The sequence below is a fragment of the Patella vulgata genome, chromosome 6 (assembly GCF_932274485.2).
Source record: "Patella vulgata chromosome 6, xgPatVulg1.2, whole genome shotgun sequence".
NCBI lineage: Eukaryota > Metazoa > Mollusca > Gastropoda > Patellidae > Patella > Patella vulgata.
Genome location: NC_065884.2, coordinates 15,055,654 through 15,080,993, shown reverse-complemented (window position 1 = coordinate 15,080,993; position 25,340 = coordinate 15,055,654). Strand labels below are relative to the sequence as shown.

Sequence of the window (25,340 nt, the reverse complement as noted above, 5' to 3'; positions counted from 1 at the left end):
TGAGGAACGAAAATGACCTAAACTCGACATATAAATATAAAATGAAATAGTGTTTAACGTCCTACTGTTCTGAATCGGCTGGGATAATGAAGACGAGCATACGCCATACAGTGTGCTATGAGTGAATATTTTTCCGGACAGCGGCGCTAAGGCCTACTCTTATATCGAATTCAAACTACCATGGGATCTTTTTGCTATTGTGGACACGGGACCGCGATTTTTTGTCTCATCCGAACGACTAGACAGCTGTCCTTTTCAGGCCCTCCGTCCGATATAGCTAGGCGTTATTGTCATAAATTTCAGTTTATAAACATACATACTTCTTGAAACGTTAACAAGTTTAAGATAGCTTATAAAATATATATATCTGAAAACATTTGTTGTTAAAGGGACAATAACAATCTTGCTGGCTTGACAGCTCCCAAAATATAAAAAAAATAGCCTTATTCTAAGTACTAGATGTGTTAGTGTCCCACCTGTTGTGTAAATTATCCATTAAATCCTATTTACTTGTCCAGAGGGTTCAAAAATATTTTTAAATCCAAGTCACATTTGAAACGCTTTATGTCAGGCTTTTCAAATCATTTAGTTGAATTTTTCCAATTTTTTAAATTAGGTGTGTTAAGATGAAATTTGTATCATCAATTAATTGGAATATTGTAAAATAGTACAATCTGTTGACCAGAATAAAGATTGGGACATATTATTCAGTTACAACAAGAGTGGTATTGAGCCTTTAAAGCTAGTTACTATTTTTTATAACTCACGTACTCGACCATAAGTATCCTGGGAAACTCCAGCAGGTCAAGACGGGGTGGATATATATAAATTGAAATTATGACAAGCCCGTGTTTATCAGAACACCATATTAAAAAAAGATTCCATACGCAATGAAACTCTTCCTGCTTCTGCTAGCATTGGGTAAGTTCGACCAACGTTTTATAATAACGCCACACAACTTGAGCGTGTAGACGCTCATTTGTTTGTTATAGGACACCAAACGGTTGTACTTATATCAATGTTAAAATAACAATATTTTTTAACAAGAAATGTAATGGTTTGATTTATTTTGTATTTGGGGCCGCATTAATAATGATCTTGACGATTAATAAATTGGAGTTAAAACTTTTCGGCACAAACATGGCTAATATAAACGGGATTGCGTTATTATGATTGTAAAAAAAAGCTATTGTAACTAAGCTAAAGCATTATTTGGCTAAATCTTTTTGTTAAGACCAGCTCAATTTTTGCCAAGGTCGCTGAGATGTAAATAATGTTAGGGCACGTGATTGTAGGCTAGGGTTAGGGTAGGCTTTGAGGCTAGGTCCAGGGTTAGGTTTAAGAATTTGGGGGAGAGGTTAATCCTTTCAATTAATATAAAAAAAATGAAATGGGGTTTAGTGTCCTACACCGACTGGGCTAATGAAGACACGCCATACAGTGTGCCGAAGGAAAGTTTGCCAGGACAGCGGCACTATACGGCCTACTCTTATATCGAATTTCACCTGTCAAGGGTTCTGCTCGCGAATGCGTACACGGGACCTCAGTCCTCTCATTCGAACGACTATGAGTTGTCCTTGTCAGACCCTCCGTCCTGTATCACTGACAAGATCGGACCACGCCGGAAAATAACAATGAACATTCTCAGTCAACACAGGGATCGAAGACGAGACTTTTATGTTTGCGAGCCAACGTCTTATTCACTGAGTCACCATGGCTCTTCAATGTCAAGTAACAGGTTAGAAAACAAATAATGTCCCGCGTTGTCCTCTATATAAGGCTGATTATGATATATGTTATTTTACCTCCGTTTTAGGTTACGCGCAGTGTGCGCCCAGCAACCGAATTGTTGGTGGATCCGATGCTAAATCTGGACAATTTCCATGGCAGGTGTCTCTTCAGTTTGATGTTGGAGGTGCGTTTGCACATATTTGTGGTGGTAGTCTCATTGCTGAGGACAGAGTTTTGACTGCTGCTCATTGTGTTGAGGGAACAAGGTACCTATAATACACCTTTTACATAACATAACACACAAGGACTGGCTATAATGCGAAATGTCTAGCGGGCTGGGATCACTGTATAATAAATGGGCTCTGGTCTGGATTAAAACTACTGCCGAAACAAGTGTTTAAGACCCAGTCCACTACCGGCTTCATATAAACATACGGTACTTACCAATTTAATTTAGCTTATAATATATTTAATATTTTACTTCCAGTGCCAGCGACTTGAGAGTTGTTTTGGGTATACTCAGACTGGATCATGTTGATGAAACTGAACAGATCCTGTCGCTCTCATCTCTCGTTATAGTATGTCAATTTGATCATATATTTTTATATTTATAAGTATCCGACACAATCCAAGGCCTTTTTGCAGGCTATTGCTGGGGTTGGCGGCCAGTGAAGAACCCTAAAGATGACACCCTGCAGATTGTCAACTGGAATTCCACAAACACGCAACCTTCAAAGGTTTGGCAAAGCTGTTCGTCCTGGGTCCCGTCTGGTTGTCACCCATCAAAATAGCCATAAACATATTAGGATAAAAAGACAAATATTTGGATTAATAATTTTAAGACTGTTCTATAATTATTAACACAGCGTCGTCTGTATCAGTATTTTTCAGTACCATCAGTTTAGAAACGTCAAGGGCAATGTTAGGATTTGCATATGTCACAGTTTATAGACTGAACCTCGCCGATTGAGTGAGTTTCAATTGTGAGAAATTAAAACGATCTGTGCGTTCCAATTATAAGGCCGACGTCCAGTTTTAAATCTAGCTACATGGAAAACAGTTTCTTCTCTTTAAACTATATAAAGTCGAGAAATCAAATGCAATTATTTTAGCATCCGGAGTATGATGGTGAAGCTGATGGTTCTCCAAATGATTTTGCTGTATTGCGCTTAAGTGGTACAGCTAATACGGCTAGCAGTGCTATCAGTATTATTGATATGGCTGATAAAGGAGATGATTTTACCGGAGAAGAATGTACTCTCAGTGGATGGGGTAGACTGTCAGGTAGTTATACCTATGTTACTACAGTTTATATTAAACTTTCTCGACGAGTATCCAATGAATTCAAAATGTCCTTATGAAAGTCGGCAAAGTGTATTTGTGTGTATGTATGTTTATTATACCAGTGATATGTACTTTATTCTGAACATTTGTAGTAGATACCACCACAAAACAGATCGATGGTCATTCTTTGGTTTCTTTTCTGTCATTACGTTGCACATAAGTTCCAATACCGGGTTAATTTTGAAGAATATATTTAAATATCTCTGTACATGTTATATCATTAAGGTATATTAATATATTACAAACAGGTGGAGGAATTATTCCAAACATTCTACAATGGGTTGACATGAAACAAATATCCAACGAGCAGTGTGCAATCGATATGGCCGAAGTTATTGGTGGTAAAATCAGACCTGGTAATATCTGTGTGTTTCAGTTTGGCAAATCAGCTTGTAATGTAAGTATGCTTTTGTGGTCTTCTTTGGAATGTGTGTTACGGGTCAACCAATGGCTGCAATTATTGGTTAATGAATGCGATCAAAGGCAGAGGCCGACTATTATATTTAGGGTAAGCTCTCCGAGCGCTGCAATAGCTTAATGAATAAATCCCAGTAAGCCAAAGACAGAAATCAGTTAGCAAATGAATAGCTAGGCATTCACTCTTTAATAGCAAAATAATTTTGTCCACCCATCCTACATTCTCCACTAGGTGATTTATATTGAGATCAGAACATATCCGGTTGTTCGAAATTTTATAGTATTATATCGATAAACTTAATTTATACTTTCAGGGTGATAGTGGAGGACCAATGATATGTAGTGGTAAATTGGCTGGCGTTTCATCTTGGGGTGTAGGTGGCTGTCCTCCCATTTTCCCGAGTGTTTATGGACGAGTTTCTGAATACAGAACCTGGATTGAAAGCATATGAAAATAAAACACAAATATTTGATTAAAACATTGATACGTCTTCTGGCACATTAAATATATATTGTTATGAGAATTGACACTAGTATACGAGGTAATTGGGACATATTTTGATGAATGGGGCTCACTATACTGCCGCTATACCAAAACACACAATATGGGTATGAAAAGAAACCTACTAAAGGTTCTAGACGTATTGCCACGGTCTAGCTCAAATGGTCAAGGAACATAAGCTACAGCCTAATATTAAATTCAGTCGCTTGGTCCTACCATGAAAGGCCTCTGGGGTATCAAGAGCACTAACGTGTCGCATGTGGCTTTTATTTTCCTAGTGTTTATTTCTGTCTGCTGCTCCTCCAAACACTAAGGGGTGGCTAGGTGGATAAGACGCTGGCTCGCTAGCCTGGAGGTCGGGTGTTCGATCCGTGCATTGGCCGAGAAAGTTCATCTGGATTTTCCGGCGTGGTTTCCCCTTGTCAGTGGTGCAGAACGGAGGGCCTGACAAGGACAGCTGTCTAGTCCTTCGGACGATACGAAAAACCAAAGTCCCGTGTATACATTGGAATGCACGTAAAAGATCCCTTGGCAGTTGGAATTCGATATAAGAGTAGGCGATAGTGCCGCTGCCCGGGCAAAATTTCCTTCATAGCATACTGTATGGCGTATGCCCGTCTTCATTAGCCCAGTATAGGAGCAGAACAGTAGGACGTTAAACCCCATTTCATTTCATTTCATTTCCAAACACTTAGGCCAAATACGCGTTCACCTTGTGACACACTAAGGCCTACTACTTGTGCACAATATGGGAAAAATGGACCTGAGCTATCATTATTATACTTTTTGAGTAGCGGATGAAAGATATTTCATGTCTAGGATCAAGTCACTTCCATCTAGATGTATCGTTTTATAACCTGTATGTATCACTTATAAACTGACATGGTCAGATGGCACACGTTTCATCGTTTATATAAAAAAAATCCCTAACCGCCGTAAATTTCACAAAATGAAATTCCTTTCTTTATTTTCGCGGGAGAAGTTTCGAGGTGTTTCTCTTGTTTAAATTGGATGATGTCCCTGTAAATGCATTAGTCAAAACGCAAATCAGGGAGAGAGAGAGGGGTGGGGTTTAACGTCCACTCGACACAGACTAGGTCATTTCACAAATCAGGTAGAGTAAATAGACGTACAAGACGATATTTAGTACAGTACAGTATATTTCTGTGGATACGGATAGGTCTTTAGAGGTCCAAATGGTGAAATTCTGGTGAAGTCTATTCATATATCAAGATCTCCTCGAGAATCACGCCACATAGTTCAATATGAGAGAGCAGGTAATTATAAAACATTTAACTTGATTGAAATTATTTAATCCTTTGAGTATTAAGCCTGCTTTCCGTGTAGGCGTTTCCGCCGGCAAAACGTCTGTCTAATGTTGCACATAAGCACACAAGCAGGTGTTTGCTTTCTCCCCCACAACTGTTCGTGTTGCTGTTTTTATAAACAGGCGGCGACTGAACGTAAACAATGCATACTCCTGGGAATAATCGTGCGCGAAAACGCGTGTATGCAAAGCTAATGAGGGAAAGTTTGCCCGGACAACGCAACGGCGCTAAGGTAAACTCTTTTATCGAATTCAAGGGGATCTTCTACGTGCACGCCAACGTGTACATGGGACCTCGGTTTTGCATCCTATCCAAAGACTATACGTTGTCCCTGGCCATGGTAGAACAACGAAAGAGCAAGCTGTGGTTTTGGGCTATAAATAATCCGAAATGCATTCAGTAAACATTTAAGTGTTTTTGACATGCCGTCTTCATTAGCCCAATCGGAGCAGAACAGTAGGCTGTTAAACCCCATTTCATTTCATTTCGTTTTTAACATGTCAAGAAAGTGTTTCAGGTATTAAATGATGGTTGTGCTGCAAAAGTGTCCCAGTGTTATTAGAACTTTTAAGACCGAGTTACGGACAGATCGTAAATGTAAGATCTGCCTTTACATCACTATTTAGTGCTATTCAAGGACAAAGATGACGCAGAACCATAATGGGTCTCAAAACAGGTTAAGTGACCATAAAAGTACTTTCATCCGAAACCATCTGTCTTGGTTACAATGATTGTACAATTTTACCTCTCGATCATAATTATCATGAGAGACTCCAGCAGGTAAAGGGGGTGTGGTGATATATTAGGCGAGATAATTACAATACCATATTTATATATATCTAGTGAGAACTCATACAAAATGAAAATATTGCTGCTTCTTTTTGCATTGGGTAAGTTTGTTAAATAATAGTAAAGTCAATGTCATATTTATCTAGACCTCATACAGAACTGAATAATAGTTTTCTACATGACCATACTTATTCTGAGATACTCCAGTAGGTAGTATAAACTGTAGTGTAACATCGACTGAGCTAATGAAGACAGGCATAAGCCATACGATGTGCTGGGAGGGGGCAGGATAGTTTGTCCAGACATCGACACTGGAGCCTGCCAAGGGTTTTTTCACGTACACATTACCATGTTTTTTTCGCCGAATCCGATTGACTATGCGCTGTCCCTTGCCCGCAACACTGAAAAGGGGGTACCTCGACGAAAAGTCAACGATAAACTTTCTCGATCAACTTTTTACTCACGGGGTAGGTTTTTTCTTTATTAAATGACAATACCATTTTTACCCGGCGACAAACTACACAGATGGAACTGTTCGTATTGAGTAAATTTATTGTGTATTAAAATTTGATTGATTCCATAGCGTTATACGGTAAATCGTGTTTAACCTTTCGAAAACAATATTCTGTCGCATTATTACATTATTAGAAGGCACACATGTTTTTCAGATATGCAGGCTCCACTTGACTAGTTGACAACAATTTGAGAAAAATCCAGAGTTCTTCTCTACCACATCATAATAACCAACCCTCTAAGCATTCCTTGCACATTTTATCTCCTGTATATTTAAAAACTTGATTTAAACAATGTTTATTTAGATGATGTATATACAATCACATCAAGATGAATAGTGTGTAGAACTGAGCCGAGAATTTTTACCAATCTAATTAAAATATAGATCTATATTTCGTTTCGTTTTTTATACTTTCGATGGCCTACACTACATGTAGATCTAACAAGTTATAGTGGGAGTTGACGTTCTATGACGTCAGGTACCAAGCAAGCGACATTTGACCCGATTACGTCAGTCATTCGATTAACCAATTAGCAACCGCTATGTATTTTTTATCTACTTATGCGTTGTTTTGATTTCTATTGCCGCCAATGTCTACCCACAGTTCCGCGCAAAAAAGATCAAACGCTCGATTCGACAGACCATTTGATTGGCTGACCCCTAATTTCAAGCAGAACACGAGTTAAATAACAATAACAACGCTTCCAGAACCAAGTGTAGTAAAGACAAGTAAAATCGAAATTTTGAACTATAAAAACGAAACGAAATTGGATCTGTGTTTTAATCAGATTGAGAACTTTTACGTATTGTATGGGTTTTAACACTCGTTTGTATTCCTTAAAATTGGGATTATCGGTAATATTTTGGCCATATTTATAAACTAGAGATTCACGGCTTCACAAAGATGCCAAGTATATTACGTAAGGAGACTGACCGGTCGTCCCGCTGCATTATCTTTGTTTGAAATATAATCAGAATGGTCAGCTCTTTATAAAAATCTTACATAATGCCCTAAAATATTCGTATTGAACATCCTTTATACGTTTCAATATTCCAGACCAAATGTTGTGGTTTAGTTAACAGGAACCGAAGAATGGGGAAGAAAAGCTACCGGTAAACGAGAAAGCTTTTAATAGACCGCGGCCATTGTTCCGTTGATGATAATCTTTACGAGGAAAAGATTGTTACAATAATGAAAAAGCAAGAAATGAAATGGGGTTTAATGTCCCATTGTTCTGCTCGAACTGTAACAATGAAATGAAATATAATAGGGTTTAATGTCCTGGGCTAATGAAGACTGGCATGTGCCATACAGTGTGGCGGCACTATGGCCTACTCTTATATCGAATTCCAACTGCCAATTGATTATTTACGTGCACGTCAATGTATACACAGAACAACTAGACAGCTGTCCTTGCCAGGCCTTCCGTCCTGCACCACTGACAATGCAGGGATCAGACAAGCGACTTCCTGGCTAGCGAGCCAGCGTCTTTTTTTTTATTTTACCCACTTAGCCACCGTGGCTCTCCGAAACGCAAGAAAAGTCTACAGCGTACGGGTCATTATCAAAATCGGTAGAAATTCCTGTCTTTCTGGATTACTTTTAAAACTAACTGAAAAACAGAAAGCTTTAAGTATTCACTAAATATATACTCTTCAAAACAAGGTCCAGATATTGAAATGCAAATACCTATGCAGGTTGTGATACGATAAATAGTCATGGACACTTGACATGCTTTGAGAGTATGGTCACAGATGAAGAATTTATCGCCCCAACAGAACCACTGAGCTGCATGTGCGACACGCAATAGCGCCATACACGTGGGAGGGGTTCATTGTCAAATTTGACACTTCAAGGAAGGGTTGATGAAAACTGCCGCTTGCTGGTTTATCCTATCCATGTTTGCTTTCATATCGGTTCTTGCATAAGATTTACTGTTTAGCGTATCTTTGCTTTAGTGTGTTACGTTTAATTTGATCGGGAGATGTGTTATTAACATACACTGGTTAACTCTAATAAAAACAGCAGTGCATTCCCACAGTTTTGTATTGTTTCTGAATATCCCCTACTTTGCTTTTATTAAAACAGAAAAAAAATAATAGATACAACAATCAATATATCCAAAATAAATATTTGATTTAGTGTTCAAAAATGACAAAATTTGACGTCCCTTTGCACTTTTGGAAACTTTACGTATTTGTTTTTTGTACATTTCAAATATTATTCACGCAGTATTTTTTTTTACCAAAAACAACTTGAATGAATTAATATAAAAGTAAACTCTTGTTTAAAAACAATTATTTATTTTTGTAATTGTTACAAAAAAATTTTATTCGACATTATTTTTAAAAGAATTTCTTTCCCAAGAAATTATGTCCACCCTCTAACAGAGTATTAAATCACAAAATAATAAAGGACTCATTTGTTGACGAATGATGTAATTGCCTGTCTTAGTTTATCCGCCATCTGGGTTAAATGACAACAAACCGTTGATCTGCCTAGATCAAATATTTTCCAGAAAAAAAACAGCATTTGATAACCAAAATGAATGTGTATTTTTAAAAAGCATCTTTCTAGTAACAACCTTTTGACAACATTATATATTCAGGGTATAAGTTCTATTGTTCTCGGCAAATATAAATTTGGGTGATCTTGCCTAGATGAAAGAAATTAACAGCATAGTGGGAGAATTCCTTATTTAATCAAGAATTTATTGTTTGTAATGTCAGTCCTTTCTGTAACGACTAATTTTGTTACTGTATGGACACATTTTGTTACAGGATTGACATGTGATAATATACATTCTTAAACTGTCTTTCCGTAATGGTTGAGCTAGTTGATAATTACTACAGTAACAAATCACATTATATTAAGTATCCTACAGCAACAATTCCACCATATACAATTATATGTGGAGTCTGGTTTTGTTACAGTAAGGACAATTAATGGTTACTGTACGGAAATTAGTTCTTATTTGCTATATCAAACATTTGAACACATATTATATGGTCTTCATTGTAATAAACTTCATACCATTTTCACAATTTTTGTCAATAATTTTTTTGTCGCATGGTCATATCAATGCCACTATAGAACTCAGAGAGTGCAATTTATCTGAATCGATACTCTATGTGTATCTCAACACTTTCTTCCTACAGCGGGGGCCACTGTGGTTCAGCGGGTAAGACATTGGTTCGCTAACCTTTACGTCCCGTGTTTGATTCATACATTGACCGCGAAAATTCATCGAGGTTTTCCGGTGTGGTTCCCCCTCATCAGTTGTGCAGGACAGAGGGCCTGACAAGGGACAACGTATGGGTGCGACCAAAAACTGATCTCTGATCTCAAAAATCAATTTCGAGAATCCATGGCGACAGACATTCAAAAATTAAATCCAGACTGGTGGAATTTTATTTAATCGTCATTTGTTTCCGTTGGACATGGTTTGTAATGTCTTATGTAAAGGTTGTTGAGTTCAGGTTCTACCCAAAAACCTAGTCAAGATAGAATCCAAAATTGTGATTTTTGTTGTTGTGAATATTGCTTGTAAAATAATGTTTTCAGGATACTGTATTCAATATTGGGTTCAAAAATCTATTTCCAATACCACTGTCACGCATCAAATTTGTGCATAAGCTATCAGGACATACTATATAAAAGATAAATTCACAGTTAGTTTTTCAAAAGAAATTTCCGGGGAGGAGAGAACTACAACGGATCCCCATAGAGTAGGAACCTCTCGCGAGGTCAGGTTCAGGAGCCTTTCTGTCCCCGATCCTTCTCTGGTATCATCTTGATTCTAGACCGATAGTAAACACAGGTTTGTTATTCATTTCATGACAAGTTCTTGCAATTGCCACGATAATACTGTTTTTCGCTAGCAATGGACACTAGATAATGCCAGTTGCGGATTAAGCTCCACCAAGGCCTGAGGCGGCAGTTGCTGGAGGGCCTATTTAGTTTTTAAATAGGGCCTATTTAAAATGTCGTGGGCCTAATTAATTTCGGGTCAGGGCCTATGTTGATTCCCGTTGGGCCTAAACCCAACCCCCCTAACATTCATTGTCTATGCGTTTTTAATCGTATCAGACAAGTCTAAAAAAAATTTTTTTTACAAAATCTTTGGGCCTGAGGCTGCAGCCTCATCAGCCTCACTGATAATCCACTATTGGATAATGCATATATGATACCCAAGGACGGGCTAATATTTGCTCCGTGGGGGCAAAGAAGGGGTTCTCCGCAACCTGTCTCGAAATTTCTTTGAAAAAACTGACTGTAAATTATGCTTTCTAGTATATCCTGGTGTTTTTAGCTTATGCATATATTTTAACAATTTATCAAAACGACGTACATTCATGATTAAGCAAGAACATTAATTAGTTTAGGGAGCCCCGAAACTACCATAATCCCTTCCAGTTCATCCCTGAACAGGGAGGGGAAAGATAGATTGTTAAAATGTGTTTCAAATTCATGCATTAATTGATTACTTTAATCATCAGTAAAACATAAGCTATATAAAATGTTAAGTCGTATTTTATTTCACAGTTCTATAAAACAAATGTTTCCGTTTTATTCAATGAACAATTTATTGTTAGGTCGTGTAGAAAGATATAGTGTTAAAACGTGTTGCAAATCTACGTATTACATGGCCGATCTAAACTTATCATATAGATGACTTATCACATAAATTAACAAACGGTATATTATTAAACAGGTATACAAAATGTTTCCGTTTTATTCAATGAACAATTTATTGTTAATTCGTGTAGAAAGATATGATATGAAACGTGTTACAAATAAATGAAATGAAATGGGGTTTAACGTCCTACTGTTCTGCTGCTATACTGGGCTAATGAAGACGGGCATACGCCATACAGTGTGCTATGAGGGAAATTTTGCCCGGGCAGCGGCACTATCGCCTACTCTTGTATCGAATTCCAACTGCCAAGGGATCTTTTACGTGCATTCCAATGTTTACACGGGACCTCGGTTTTTCGTCTCATCCGAAGAACTAGACAGCTGTCCTTGTCAGGCCCTGCATCACTGACAAGGGGAAACCTCGTCGGAAAATCGGGATGAACTTTCTCGGCCAATGCAGGGATCGAACACCCGACCTCCAGGCTAGCGAGCCAGCGCCTTACCCACCTAGCCACCGTGGCCCCGTGTTACAAATAAACAGTTGGTATATTAGTCGAGTATTTTACGGCTACAAGAAATGTTTTTGTAAAACTGTATGTAAATGGTACTTTCTATGATATATCATGGTGTTTCGAGATTATGCACATATTTAACGTGTGGCATTCTTAACAATTCATAACTAACAGGGGGCCCTAAACTATGCATTAACATTAACCAGTTTAGAGACCCTTGAAACTACCATGCCCCTTTTCAGTCCATCCCTGGAACGGATACCAGATCGCATAACCATTTCTGATTAGGGCGCAAATTCTTAACAACTAGATGTACCGAAACAACTTTAACCCCTGTTAAGATGATGCAAATACACACTAAATGAAGAAAATTGCACTAAGAAAGGAACGCTAAACAGATGTTTGAAATTCTTAAATTTAATGTTGAACCAAAAATAGAATACAGTAACCATGAAAACCTTATTAGATATATTTTAAAAGCAATATCCACATGGAAAAATCACCATAATGGATTCTAATTTGGTTGCCGTTTTAAGTTTATACCATCTGGGCTATTTAAAGTTAGATTTAGGAGTCAGAATTGAACCCAGTAACCTCAAAAACCTTATATAAGACATATTACAAGTCCTATACAACGGACGAAATTGACGATTAATTAAAAATTCGCCATTTTGGACTTCATTTTAGCGGTCATATTGAATTTCGAAATTAATTTTTTGAAATAAGAATTCAACCAAATGACATCTAAAACCATGTGAAAGACGTGTTAAAAGTCATATTCGTTTTGAATTTCTACCATGTTGGATTTTCAAAATTCATTTTCAAATCCCAGAGACATCGAAAACCATATAAAGGACATAGTGCCTGGTTATATTCGGGGACAATGACATTTTATTACCAAACTCAGGAGTCCGTTTGAAAAAAAAAAAATGGCTGGTACTATGTGAAAGAATTTTTTAAAAAATTGGTCAAATTTGTTATTTCCGGAACATTTCGCCTCTATTACAACTTTGTATTGTAAGATTTTAATTTTTAAAAAAAATCTATTTATTGTCCCACCACTTAAACGCACTAGTTAAATATATCACTCCCAGCAATCTCCTGGAGACCGTCATATTGAATTATGTTAATTACGCCTAGCCAGACACCGGCCGAATTTGAGTATGATGTTGTCTAATATAAGTATGATTGACCCAAACTGCATGGTTTCTTTTGCAATTTGAGATTAACTTGCCCCACACCATTTAAGCGCACTATGAAATGAAATGGGGTTTAAAGGGAATTCAAACCGTGGTCCTGTGTACAATTTTGCGAGAAGATAAAAGATCCCTTAGAATTTGGAATTCGGTAAACGGTAGGCCGTAAGGCTGCTGTCCAGGCAAAACTTCCCTCATAGCACACTGTATGGCGTATGCCCGTCTTCATTAGCCCAGGTCACAATTCTATGGAATACTAGTACTGCTTATAACAAAACAATATATACATGTACACAACCATACTTAGTTACTGCTGACCAATCAGAGATACCCCTTCTAATTACATGTACTATACCGGCATCCCTGCATCGCATTAAGAAAGTAAGATTGTTACATGCATGTACATATTTTCCTTCTGTTCTTCGTATCTGATCGATGAAACTCAAATGCCCGTATCTCAGCCAATTTCCAAGCTACAGACCACAAATTTTAAGCAGTTTCTAGTTTTTACATGTACAATAGCATATATTTTGTTCCCGATTTTTTCGAGGGGCTCGATTTCCCACCCCTGGCCAAATTGACATGGAAGAACTGACGGGTTTAAGCGACTACTGACAACACGTATACATGTATTTATCACGAGTTTCCATGAATAGTAACCACAATTAAACATACATTATGCAAGAGCTAAATCTGTCTATTGCAAGTCTTTCTTTGGGCCTGAAATGTTATCTAAATTATTAATTAGACATTAATTAACTTATCCAGACCATAATCAACTCTCGATGTCATCGCTAGCCTGCGATCTTAAGTGGATTGTGAGCTGATTTACTGCATAACTTTCCTTCTCGATTAAACAATTAAATGGATAATCGAGACTATGCTGTTTATCGTACTGACTTTAGTAATGATGACTGAGGCTAGGCAGAAATTTCATTCGCTTAGTTCTCGGTTCATAGTGGATCAACAATTTGAATGGAATTTCAGCAAATTGCCTTTTACGTTATCTAGTTTTTATCGAATCTCCCATAATGTATCTTTGACTTATTCTACGTGATTTGAGGATATTTTAACACAGAATCCAGTAAGTAAAAACTCACAGATCAGTTCTACACACTATCCATCCAGCAGTGAATCATCGTGGGAATAATATCAATAACTGAATACAGTAACAACCAACTTATATAAAACTGCTTCCAGAGTAGACTTTATTTGTTACTCTTAAATTTTAGGCTACGTGTCCAGTGCTCCCAGTGAGCGAATTGTGGGTGGGTCTGATGCCAAATCTGGTGAGTTTCCCTGGCAGGTATCTCTTCAATTGAATACTGGGATAGCCTACGCGCACATCTGTGGTGGTAGTCTTATTTCTGCTGACAGAGTTCTGACTGCTGCTCATTGTGTTGATGGGACAAGGTAAGTTTAATGTTCCTTTTTTATTAAAAACAAATCCAAATGATACAAATAAACATTTGAACAGTTTATTTGAAATTTTGTTTCGGCTAATAATAACATGTCTTCAATGTTTAACTTTCAGTGCCAGAGACTTAAGAGTTGTTTTGGGTAAACTCAGACTTCAGAATGTTGATCAAACTGAACAGATCTTGTTTCTATCGTCTCTCGTTATGGTATGTCCATATTGTGGGATTTATTTGTTGCTTTGTATTAATCAATAATTTATTTCAGGACATTAAATTAGCCTGCTTCAAAATATGGCTTAGAAACGCCGACCCATGCTTTTTCAATCTATCTGGAAGAAGTGTTAACTTTCAACAGCGGATCGACCACCTTGAATACCAGTGGATGAGGTAGACTGATAGGTAAATAGAAAATTCCCGCAACTTAGTACAATTACAATACCTGGGATGTCTTGTTTTAGCATGTAAGAATTCTAGTTTTAAACTTCTTGAAACAGCAAATATATGAGAACAAGAAACATTCCATGCTAACAAATAAAGTAGTTTACTTAAAATTAACCAGGCTTTGTATTGATATAATTATTTATACTCATTATATTACATTTAATGCTAGGTGGTGGAGCTCTTCCCAATACTTTACAGTGGGTTAACATGAAACAAATATCCAACGCCCAATGTGCAGTCGATATGACCGATGTTACTGGTGGGAAAATAGGACCTGGTCACATCTGTGTTTCCCAAGCTGATACATCTGCCTGTAACGTGAGTATTGAACCAACGGCCTTCGATCACATTTTGCCGGGACTGGGAAGAAAAGTCTACCTAGTAGTTAGCAAGGGCGATAAAGCGTATATATATTGTCATGCACGTAATAGACCCCTTCGTAGTTGAAAATCGAGAAGTATGTCCGGAAACATTTCTGTCAGGTAAATTATCCTACCTGACATTGCAGTCGTAACCTTAGAAATAAAGAGTAAAATACCTATATCTCAAGACGTCCAAGGTATTGTATTGACTAGACATTGAATCCCATTCCGTTCGATGGTGGGGTTATGGATGTTGGTCGGTCGTCAAAACTGAACAATACATCAATTCAATTGCACTACTGCTCCGATGCAGTGCAAGACATAAGTGGCCAATGTACATACAGTTAGGCATGTTAATATGGCTGCAGCAGACGATGAATATGTTTTGATTGTTGGGTATCACGTTGATTTATGGAACGAAAATATTGCAATCCCGACAAAATAATCCGGGGTATAAGTATGTTAATACATGTATGTATCATTATAGGGTGATAGTGGAGGACCTATGGTATGTAGTGGTGTGTTGGCTGGTGTTGCATCATGGGTTGTTGGCGGTTGTCTTACGAACTACCCAAGTGTGTATGGGCGAGTTTCTGAATATAGAAACTGGATTGACAAGATCTAAAAATGAATATAGAAACTGCATTGACGAGATCTAAAAATGAAAACCTTTGATAAAACTTTGAACACTAGCCTTTGATGTCTGTTTTATGCTCTACTGAGAGTAATTAGCCTTATAACTTAAGGTGATATTTATAAAAACTGTGTACATGTGCCGAGCTCCCCGGAGTGGGCCATGGTTATACTTCCTATTAAAATAACGTAACAGCGAGCATTGTTACAGTAGGCACATTCCATACATATGGCACATTCACAAAATAAATCGTCTTTGACGTCATTCAAGGACACAGTATTGGCTCTCTGCCTCGGTGATCCGCTCCTGAAATCCACTTGCCGTGGACCTAAATGTTTGGGAGTTTGGCACAGATACCTGCAGAAAATGACGCGGGATAATATTCTGACAGATTTTTAATTTCATTTCGTTATCCAATATCCAATCCATTAAGTGGGATGATAACAAATCTGCGGACGGGAGTCCCAGTTTTAATTTGTTTTATATAGACTGAAAATCCTGGATCCACCACTACTACTGGCTAGACTCTGGTTGATTGACAGGCCTGGATTATGAAGATTATTTTATGCGAAACATATACATTTTGGGGATTTCGGCCAAAATGGGAGTGGCCGCAATTATTCAAATGACCATACCCCCGTAAACAATAGGTCAGAATTGCCGGAAAAAGTATTTCTGGAATAGGAAAGACAATGACATTGTGTAGAAGACATGTTGAGCCAAATTTTTCATCTCAAGGTCACATGGTCTACAAGATCAAATTCAAGTCAAAAAGTCTCCACTCACACCTGAATGTCAAAAATACGTGTAAATTTAGAATCCTAGTGGAATACCCATTCCAGAAATACTTATTCCAGCAATTTTGACCTATCGGTTACTGGGTTTTGGTTATTTGAATAATGGCGGCCACGCCTATTTTGGCCGACATCCCCTAATAAACATATAAACCAAATTTCAACTAAATCGAAGGGGGTACGGTTTAACTCATTGGGTGATAAATTGACATGGACATTTTGATACTTCTACTTAGCAACCATCATTATGACGTCGTTTGGTGTTGAAATTGAAAACAACATCGAACGTGACATGAAATGAAATGGGGTTTAACGTCCTACTGTTCTGCTCCGAACTGGGATAATGAAGACGGGCATACGCCATACAGTGTGCTATGAGGGAAATTTTGCCCGGACAGAGAGGCACCATGGCCTACTCTTATATCGATTTCCAACTGTCAAGGGATCTTTTACCTTCTCCAGAGTTAATTCGTAATCGATACTGTTTAAAAAAACAGGATAGTGTTATAACTTCTTTTTGGGGGTTCGTGACGAAGGAAAGTCACGACGTAACCCTAAGTGCACAGTGTCACGCAATATTAATGTTAAATAATCTCCTGGCTTGGATTCAAACGGGTTAGAAAAAGGCCGACGGATCAGAAATCAGGTGTCGCATGGCCTAATCTTATTCTGAATTCCAACTATCAAGGGTTTTTATTTACGTGCACGCCAATGAGTACACGGTACCTTGCTTTTTCGTCCGTTCCGAATGGCTATACGTCGACCCTGCATCACTGACGGGGGGGGGGGGGCACGCCGGAAAGATCGCAATGAACTTTCTCGGCCAGCAAAGGGTCTCCTCATGAGGATCGGACATTTCATAGAATTGGTTGACCCCCTGGTTCAAATACCTGTGCATTGTCAGTATCCCAAAAAGACGCGAATTATGCCGTTTGTATTTCATTACATAAATATGTGTGGACTGGGGCCTGCAACCGAAAATGAATATACCTCCTAATGCTGTTTACTTCTAGTGGCGGAAATAAATGGAATTTAATAAAGCAATAAATGTGTTTCATTTATTGTTTGATTCGCATGCCATGTGATAATCAAATTTTATACATATGGCGGATTAACTCTTATCAGGAAACAGAATGGGAAAATAAAATATATTTACGCTATGGATATGTTTAATTTATTGATTTATTGGCATGGCTGCCATGTTGCATATCATAATCAAATTTTACCAGGACACAGAATGGAACAATAAAATTTCACAACAAAAAGTATTTAGATGTTGTTGTTGTTAATTACAGATTTAACGCCCAATACATTATATATGAGATTATGGACATTATTGATTTAATTACATTATTTACTCTTAAAGGGTTGAAAATTGGTAAATCACAAAATAAATAAAACAAAGTCCTTGTATATCAAATTGTCACCTTCAAACACTTATCAAAATAAAAACAAGTTGGCTGATGTTTGGCGTCATCAGTGCGGATAGAAAAAAAACACCCTTGGGGAGAATCTACTTGCTTTATCTGGTAAAGCGTAGTGCTCGTGGTAAAAACCACATTGCTGGACACGTGGATTATTTACATATAACAAAATGTTTGTCCAGTAAATTCCATGTTTAACAATAAATGAAAAATTCAAAACTTCAACGTTTAAAAGTTATAAGCATTCCTTTTTGGGGTTTTCTTGTGTACGACTCTTCCTAGATAAAAGTTACATGAAAAGAAAACGAAGAGCCAGCAGCAACACATAACAAAAGAATTCAACCAAGTTAAAACAGTTATACATGGCATTCAATATTTTTAGTTACAGGTTAAATTGATTGATATGCACTGCCATTGTTAATAATGGTTGTGTAGGTCCCCATTCCTTTTGTAAATATTTTCCCCTAATATACTCTTCAAAAAAAGTGAGGATATTCAGAAACAATACAAAACTGCAGAAATGCGCTGTTGTTTTTATTAGACGTAACCAGTGTATGTTAATAACATGCCAATTGCCTACACATGAACATTAACAGTTCATATGGGTGGCTTATCTGACGGCCCCGTTTCACTCGCAAAGAGATACACTGTCATTTTTGTCTTAATAATGAGTAATTGCTCCACCAATCCTCAGACATTCAGCAATTCGTCGTGGCATGCTCCTAATCAACCGTCCAATCACGATTTTGGGCAATCTGACCCACTCCCCTTGAAGTGTTGTCGATTGACGTCGACGAACACGTCTCCCGATCATATCCCAGACATGCTCTATAGGGAAAAGGTCAGGACAATATGGTGACGCTGGTGGTAGTCATTCACGACACGAGCGCGGTTGGCACGGGCATTATCATCTTGAAGGATGAAACGTCGACCTGCACGTTGAGCAAAGGGCAGAACTATCGGTGCCAGGGCGTGGTCACGGTAGTACACACCAGTGACTCATTCCTTGTACAATATGCAAGTCCGTTCTGCCTGTCATGGTGATTCCTCCCCACACCATAACAGACCCACGCCCGAATCTGTCATGCTGTCTGACGTTAACGTTAGCATGACGTTACACGCCTCAAAATGCGAGCACGCCTATCGGTCAAATGGCGAGTTAATAGAGGCACAACACGCGGTCGTCGCGTATGCAAATGGGCTGCACGTAGCCGATTTCTAATCGTTTGGGGTGTAACTAGAATTCCTGTAACTTGGTACAAGTTTACAGAAAGTTGATTGACCGTTTCGCAGGACCTGTGTACGAATGTATCGATCCTGGGCTTGTGTAGTGGCTCTAGGACGACCCGAACGAGGTCTATCATCAACATTGTGTGTTTGTTGGTACCAGTTCCACAGTCTGCTGATCACAGACTGTGGCACATTAAGCATGTTGGCTACTCCTCGCTGTGTAGAACCCATTTAAAGCATGCCAACAGCACGTAGACGTTCATCATGTTGAAGACTTCTCATTGCAAATTAAACGTAACACACTAAAGCAAAGATACGCGAAACAGAAAGTCTTATGTAAGAACCTATAGGAAAGCAAACATGGATAGGATAAATCAGCACGCGGCAGTTTTCATCAACCCTAAATAAATACAAAAAGCAATTCGAAATAATTTTTTAAAAAAGTAATTTCGAGAAGTAAAACCAAAAGTATAGGAACCACCTAAGTTTCAATAAAATCATGCATTACAACTATTTTTATTTATGTATCTTTCCATAAAGTTATGGGGTGCATTTTATAGGGCTGGTCCCGGTGAACGGCACGTTTAGCATGAGTTACATGAAAATCATAGATAACACATTACCATCTCAGAAGTCAGGTTGCGTTTTTGAGAACATTTCCTGGGTCCAATTCTGTGTTTGGGAAGGAGCCTTATTGCTCAGGTAAAGTTGGAGATGTGGTCACAAATATACAATAAACACATTTGGCAAGTTTTATGCAACATACCAAGCTGCTTAGTATATTATCGAGTTTCGGGACTATAAATTACCCCCGTCTAGTACCGTGCCGTTTACTCCAGAAAAAATTAGCCCATTATATTAATTACGATAAAATAATCACTTTATAAATGTAGGGCTAACTTGATTAATATTGGTTTATTTGAACCTAGTTTTTATTTCAATATATCTGATAAATATAAGACAATGCAGGCCCTGTTTCTAATCACACGTGTTTATAAAGTGCGTTAATAAAAATAGCATACAACAACGCAGTATAGTATACAGTCAAAAGTTAAAGCAATGTAATCAGTTTTTATTGTCAGTTTAAAATACTGAGCCATTCAGATATAACTGACGAATTGTCATGATCACGCGGATTTTTCAGGCTAAAGTCTAACCAGAAAACTTATTGTCCTTACATAATAAAAGTTATATTACTGTTATTAATTCCATTCAACCGTTGGTTTGTCTTCAAGTCGGCATTTGTGTTCATGGACATCATGATGAGATGGCAACGTTATATATATGTTCAAAAGAACACGTTATTTGTGTATAAAGCAAATGATAACCTCCCGTGTTCAATAGTCTAATTATGCCAAGCACTCTTGCGTTAAAATGAAATAATTATTGGGGATTCTCGCTGCAAATAGCATGCATCAATTGTGCTTGGAAATAAAATCAGTAACTTTTATGTGATCGTTAATTTTAGATCTAAAGGTTTTAGCTGTCAACTTCTTGTCGACATGTTGCTTTCATTTCTGTCACGGCAATAATATTTTATGCATGTATTTGTGCTTCAGTGTTTCCTCCTTGCTCGTGATTGGCTATTCAAGATAAACGTGGCTTATGGACCGATTATGTTCGTGTATGAGGAAAGGTATAGCAACATCAATTGCAGAAATCGACATAAATATGTCTGTACATTTAGAAACAAATTTTATTATCGGCTTAAATCGATTGTAACACGTGTTTAAATTTCTGCATCCTCAACAGTCGATATCCTGGCTTATGATTGGTTGGCATTATTATCCCATTACCAGCAAATACATCTTTTCAGATACTTCCTGGGAAACATTATTGTTATTCTAGAAAACTTAAAAAATCTCGTAATTTGAGTGATATAGGAAACCCTTTCAGAATTGATTCTCTAATAAGAATATCAGCCCCAAAATGGTTCGCCAATCTCTCTACATCTGTCCAATAAACTTTGTTTTCCTAACTGATGTAAAGAACACAATATTAATTGTTAGAAATAAACTCCCTTCAGCTGTGAAGAGTGACTGGTTAATTACGTCTACTGGCGTATTAATACAAGCATGCAATAATATAAATGTAGTCCAAAATAAAGCACGTGAGATGCACTACAGAGTTCGTACCATCAACATCGTTTTTGTTCTTTTTTTTTACCCATCGTAACTCGAAGCCATGAGTCTGCTATTTATGGGCCCAGCCTGATAATCCATTTCGGGATTTCTCATACATCGTTCGCAACATAAATCTGGTAGCAGAGCGTGGTTTTACTGTGTGGAAAATATGAAATCTGAATGATAATATGGTACAACTGAACTCCATGGTTGCTGTTTACATCGAGCTCCACGTGCATGACCACCAAATCGCCAGTATGTCATCCAAGGACAGTCATCTTCATTAATTATTTAATTTTTTTATCAAGTAGTCAACAATCAATAGAATGTCTGAACGTGATGGATCAGGTATCATCGATGCAGAAATACACGATCGTGACCAACAGGAAACTCCAGCTGATCGTAAGTCAGAATTATTATAACAAAAACGTTTGCTGAAAACTTTTTTCACTAAAGCTAAGTCTTATTTAACTAGTTTACTATGTTCAGAAACCGCGAACTTAGAACAATTGAAAAGTGGTGTTGACCAGGTCTTGAAAACACAAGAAGATGTTATCAATGTTTTGTTGTCGCTATGCGAGCTTGATCCAGATAGGTACGGTGATGAACTGGATGCGATACAAGATGATCCAAGATTTACAGAAACTGTATCTAGTACATTAGCTCTGATCAAGTCAAAATCGAGTGAGACAGACACAACGCGTCAATCATCGTCGAATAATCCGTCGCCTAGAGAAAATGTAGAATTCCCTCAGAATAGTTCTGTGACTGAAAACGAGCAGCCCACCCCAGATAATATTCAACAGAGTCAAAATAATTCTATAACTGCTCGATCCCGTGAGCCGTATTCGATAGATAGCAGCGATATGCATAATCAGTTGAAACGCGTTTCTATTCCAAGATTTGGTGGCAATAAAAGAGACTATCCACTTTTTAAGGACGCGTTTGAACATTGCATCGATAGGGTTGCGTGTAGTGATGGTTACAAAATGCTTCAGCTTAGACAGTACCTACAGGGTGATGCTTTATGGGCTATTGAAGGTTTTTCAGCGTCGTCTTTGGGTTACGCGTCCGCTAAGAAAAGACTCGAAGAAAAATACGGTGGTCATCGTCGTACTGTTCTGCTACATTTAGACTATATTCGACAAATGAGACCTATTAACTCTTCCGATTTACAAATGCTTGAAGAATTTACTGATAAGTTCGAACTTTCGATCGTTGCACTGAAAGATGCTGGTCGCGTCGAGGAATTCGAAGAAAACTCAATGTTTTATTCTGTTGCGAAGTCAAAATTGTCGCCAATGAACATCGCAAACTTTAAGCGTTGTGTCTCTATAGAAAAGAAAACTGAAAGTCTTGTTAATCTTCACGCATGGTTGGCTTTAGAGGTTAAGTTTAGGATTGAAGCCCTTGAAGAGGTAGACGGTTTCTACGCCCCTAAGACCAGTCTCAATCAAGGTGGTACCGGTAACGCTTACAAAAAGAATCGCGCATATACAACTAACAGCCGGCCGAAATGCGACTTGTGTACTAACAATCACCGACTCTTCGATTGTCCAGACTTTCGATCGCTTTCTGTTGACCGGAGATGGCAAGTTGCAAAGGATAAGTCTTTATGTTTTCGATGTCTAAGTCCAAGTCACGAAGGGCGCGATTGCAAGAACTCTCGTCGCTGTGGAATAGACAATTGTCCCCGGTCTCATCATACTCTTTTGCACAGAGGGGGATATCCAGTTGTGCCACCGTTTCTCAATTCGGGAGCCGATCGTCGATGGCCACGAACAAATATGGCCACCTCTGGAGGAGATCACGTGGGAATGCGCATAATCCCGGTTATTAACACCGGACATCGTACGCTCCAGCTGAACGCCTTGTTTTTGTTGCATCGGAATTGGGACTTAAAGGGCCAGTTTCCTATATGAATGTTTCTGTGTTGGGTGGTAAACGCGATTGTTTAAAAAGTTCTAAAGTTAGCTTCACTATCACTAGTCTTGATGGACAGACTAGTCTCAAACTTGACGCTTTTACGGTTGCAAACGTTACCGATGACTTGCAAATGATAGACTGGAATAAATATGTACATAATTGGCCCCACTTGCATGATATTGACTTTCCTCGTGTTGGTGGTAGAGTCCACGTCGATTTATTATTAGGACTTAATGTATCTGATGTACATCGCGCGCTCACCGAAATTAGTGGTAGACCTGGAGAGCCCATCGCAAGACTTACGCCGTTGGGATGGACATGTATAGGTCCCTTGTTTGAACTGGCCTCGTGTAGACAATCATCGAATCACTTTGTTCGAACATTCTTTGTACAAGATGATACAAACACTTTATTGCGCAATATGTGGGAACTTGATACATCGGGAATTAGTAACGATTCCGCTGTTATTTCGTCGATCGACAAGCAAGTTGTAGAACAATCTATATCATCTTTAAAATTTACAGGTGATCGTTACGAAATTGCAATACCTTGTAAACCGAATGAACCAGTTATCTTGAATAATTACGATCTAGCGCTCTCTCGTTTGCGGAATTTAGAGCGATCTTTGGCAAACCGACCCCTTGTTTCATCACAATATAGTCGGATCCTTCGCGACTATGAACAGAAGGGTTACATTAAAGAGGTATTCCCCTCGGATTATTACGAGAAAAATGTTTCGTATATTCCCCACTTCCCTGTCGTACGCCTTGATAAGACAACTACGCAAGTACGGATTGTTTTGGACGCCGCAGCAAAGATTAACGGCAAATCTTTAAATGATTGCATACATGCTGGCCCAAAACTTCAAAGGGAATTAATAGACATCCTTGTCAGATTTAGGAGTAAATCGATCGCGATTGCAGCTGATATCGGTGAAATGTTCTTGCAGATAGAGATGAAACCTATCGATAAACCTTATCATAGATTTCTTTGGAGAGACACGAATCCCCATCAGTCAGTTCGAATTTATGAATATCAAAGACTCATTTTCGGGAATGCATCGTCGCCTTATTTGTCACAACTTGTATTAAGAGAACATGCTATGTCGCATACTTCGAAATATCCAAATGGTGCTTCGTCTATTCTGGAGTCTATGTATGTAGACGATTTACTGGATAGTGCGGATTCAGTTAAAGAAGCAACCCGTCTCAGGCGTGAAGTATCGGAATTACTCGCTTTGGGAGGTTTTCACATTCGCAAATGGATATCGAATTCGGTTGATGTATTGTCCGAAATTCCAAGCAATGATCGAATCGGTAGTTTGGAAATCGCTGATCCTTCTGGTCTTCCTACTCTCAAGACCCTGGGTGTTTTATGGGACGCAGTGACAGACTGTTTTATCTTTAAAATAGATCCAATTCTCATTGACGTTTTGACAAAACGGATTGTCGTTAGTAAAACTGCAAAACTGTTCGACCCTCTTAATTTGCTAGCACCTTTTACGGTTCGTGCTAAAATAGGAATTCAAGAAACGTGGGTAAAAGGACTTAGCTGGGATGAACCCCTGCCGTTAGATCTATCAAGCCAATGGAATAACTGGTCGAGTGAACTAGCGCTTCTCGAAGGAATCAGTATTGCTAGATGTCTAGTCAGTAATAAAGAGATTATCCGCAAGACCATCCACACGTTCGTTGACGCGTCCTCCTCTGCTTATGCCGCAGCTGTTTATCTTCATTGTGAATACGCCGATCAGTCCTGTTCTTCGAACTTGGTGGCTTCTAAAACTCGCGTCGCCCCCCTAAAATCAATCACTATTCCCAAACTAGAACTATCGGGAGCAGTATTAGGTTTAAGACTCGCACAAACTATCTGCCGGGTGCTTAATGTTTCCAGTTCGGCAGTTATTTACTGGACTGATAGCCAAAATGTTCTGTTTTGGATAAAGGGAGAATCGAGGAAATACAAGCCGTTTGTGTCAAACCGTGTTGGCGAAATTCATTCGATGTCTGAACCCTC

At 38.3% G+C, this 25,340-nt stretch overlaps 1 protein-coding gene across 2 annotated transcripts; it reads left to right on the top strand.

Moving 5' to 3' along the window:
- Positions 1 to 796: 796 nt before the first annotated feature.
- On the top strand, positions 797 to 15,857 carry LOC126823865 (chymotrypsin-like serine proteinase). 2 transcript variants are annotated; one of them, XM_050552919.1, is made up of 6 exons: positions 797 to 921; positions 1,817 to 1,997; positions 2,219 to 2,309; positions 2,844 to 3,015; positions 15,001 to 15,149; positions 15,681 to 15,857. In XM_050552919.1, the coding sequence occupies exons 1-6, from the start codon at positions 891 to 893 to the stop codon at positions 15,816 to 15,818; spliced, it is 762 nt and encodes a 253-aa protein (XP_050408876.1). In that variant the 5' UTR covers positions 797 to 890; the 3' UTR covers positions 15,819 to 15,857. The 2 variants fall into 2 exon arrangements, with proteins under 2 accessions (XP_050408876.1, XP_050408877.1); XM_050552920.2 differs by lacking the exons at positions 15,001 to 15,149; positions 15,681 to 15,857 and adding exons at positions 3,324 to 3,472; positions 3,807 to 3,944.
- Positions 15,858 to 25,340: the final 9,483 nt, after the last annotated feature.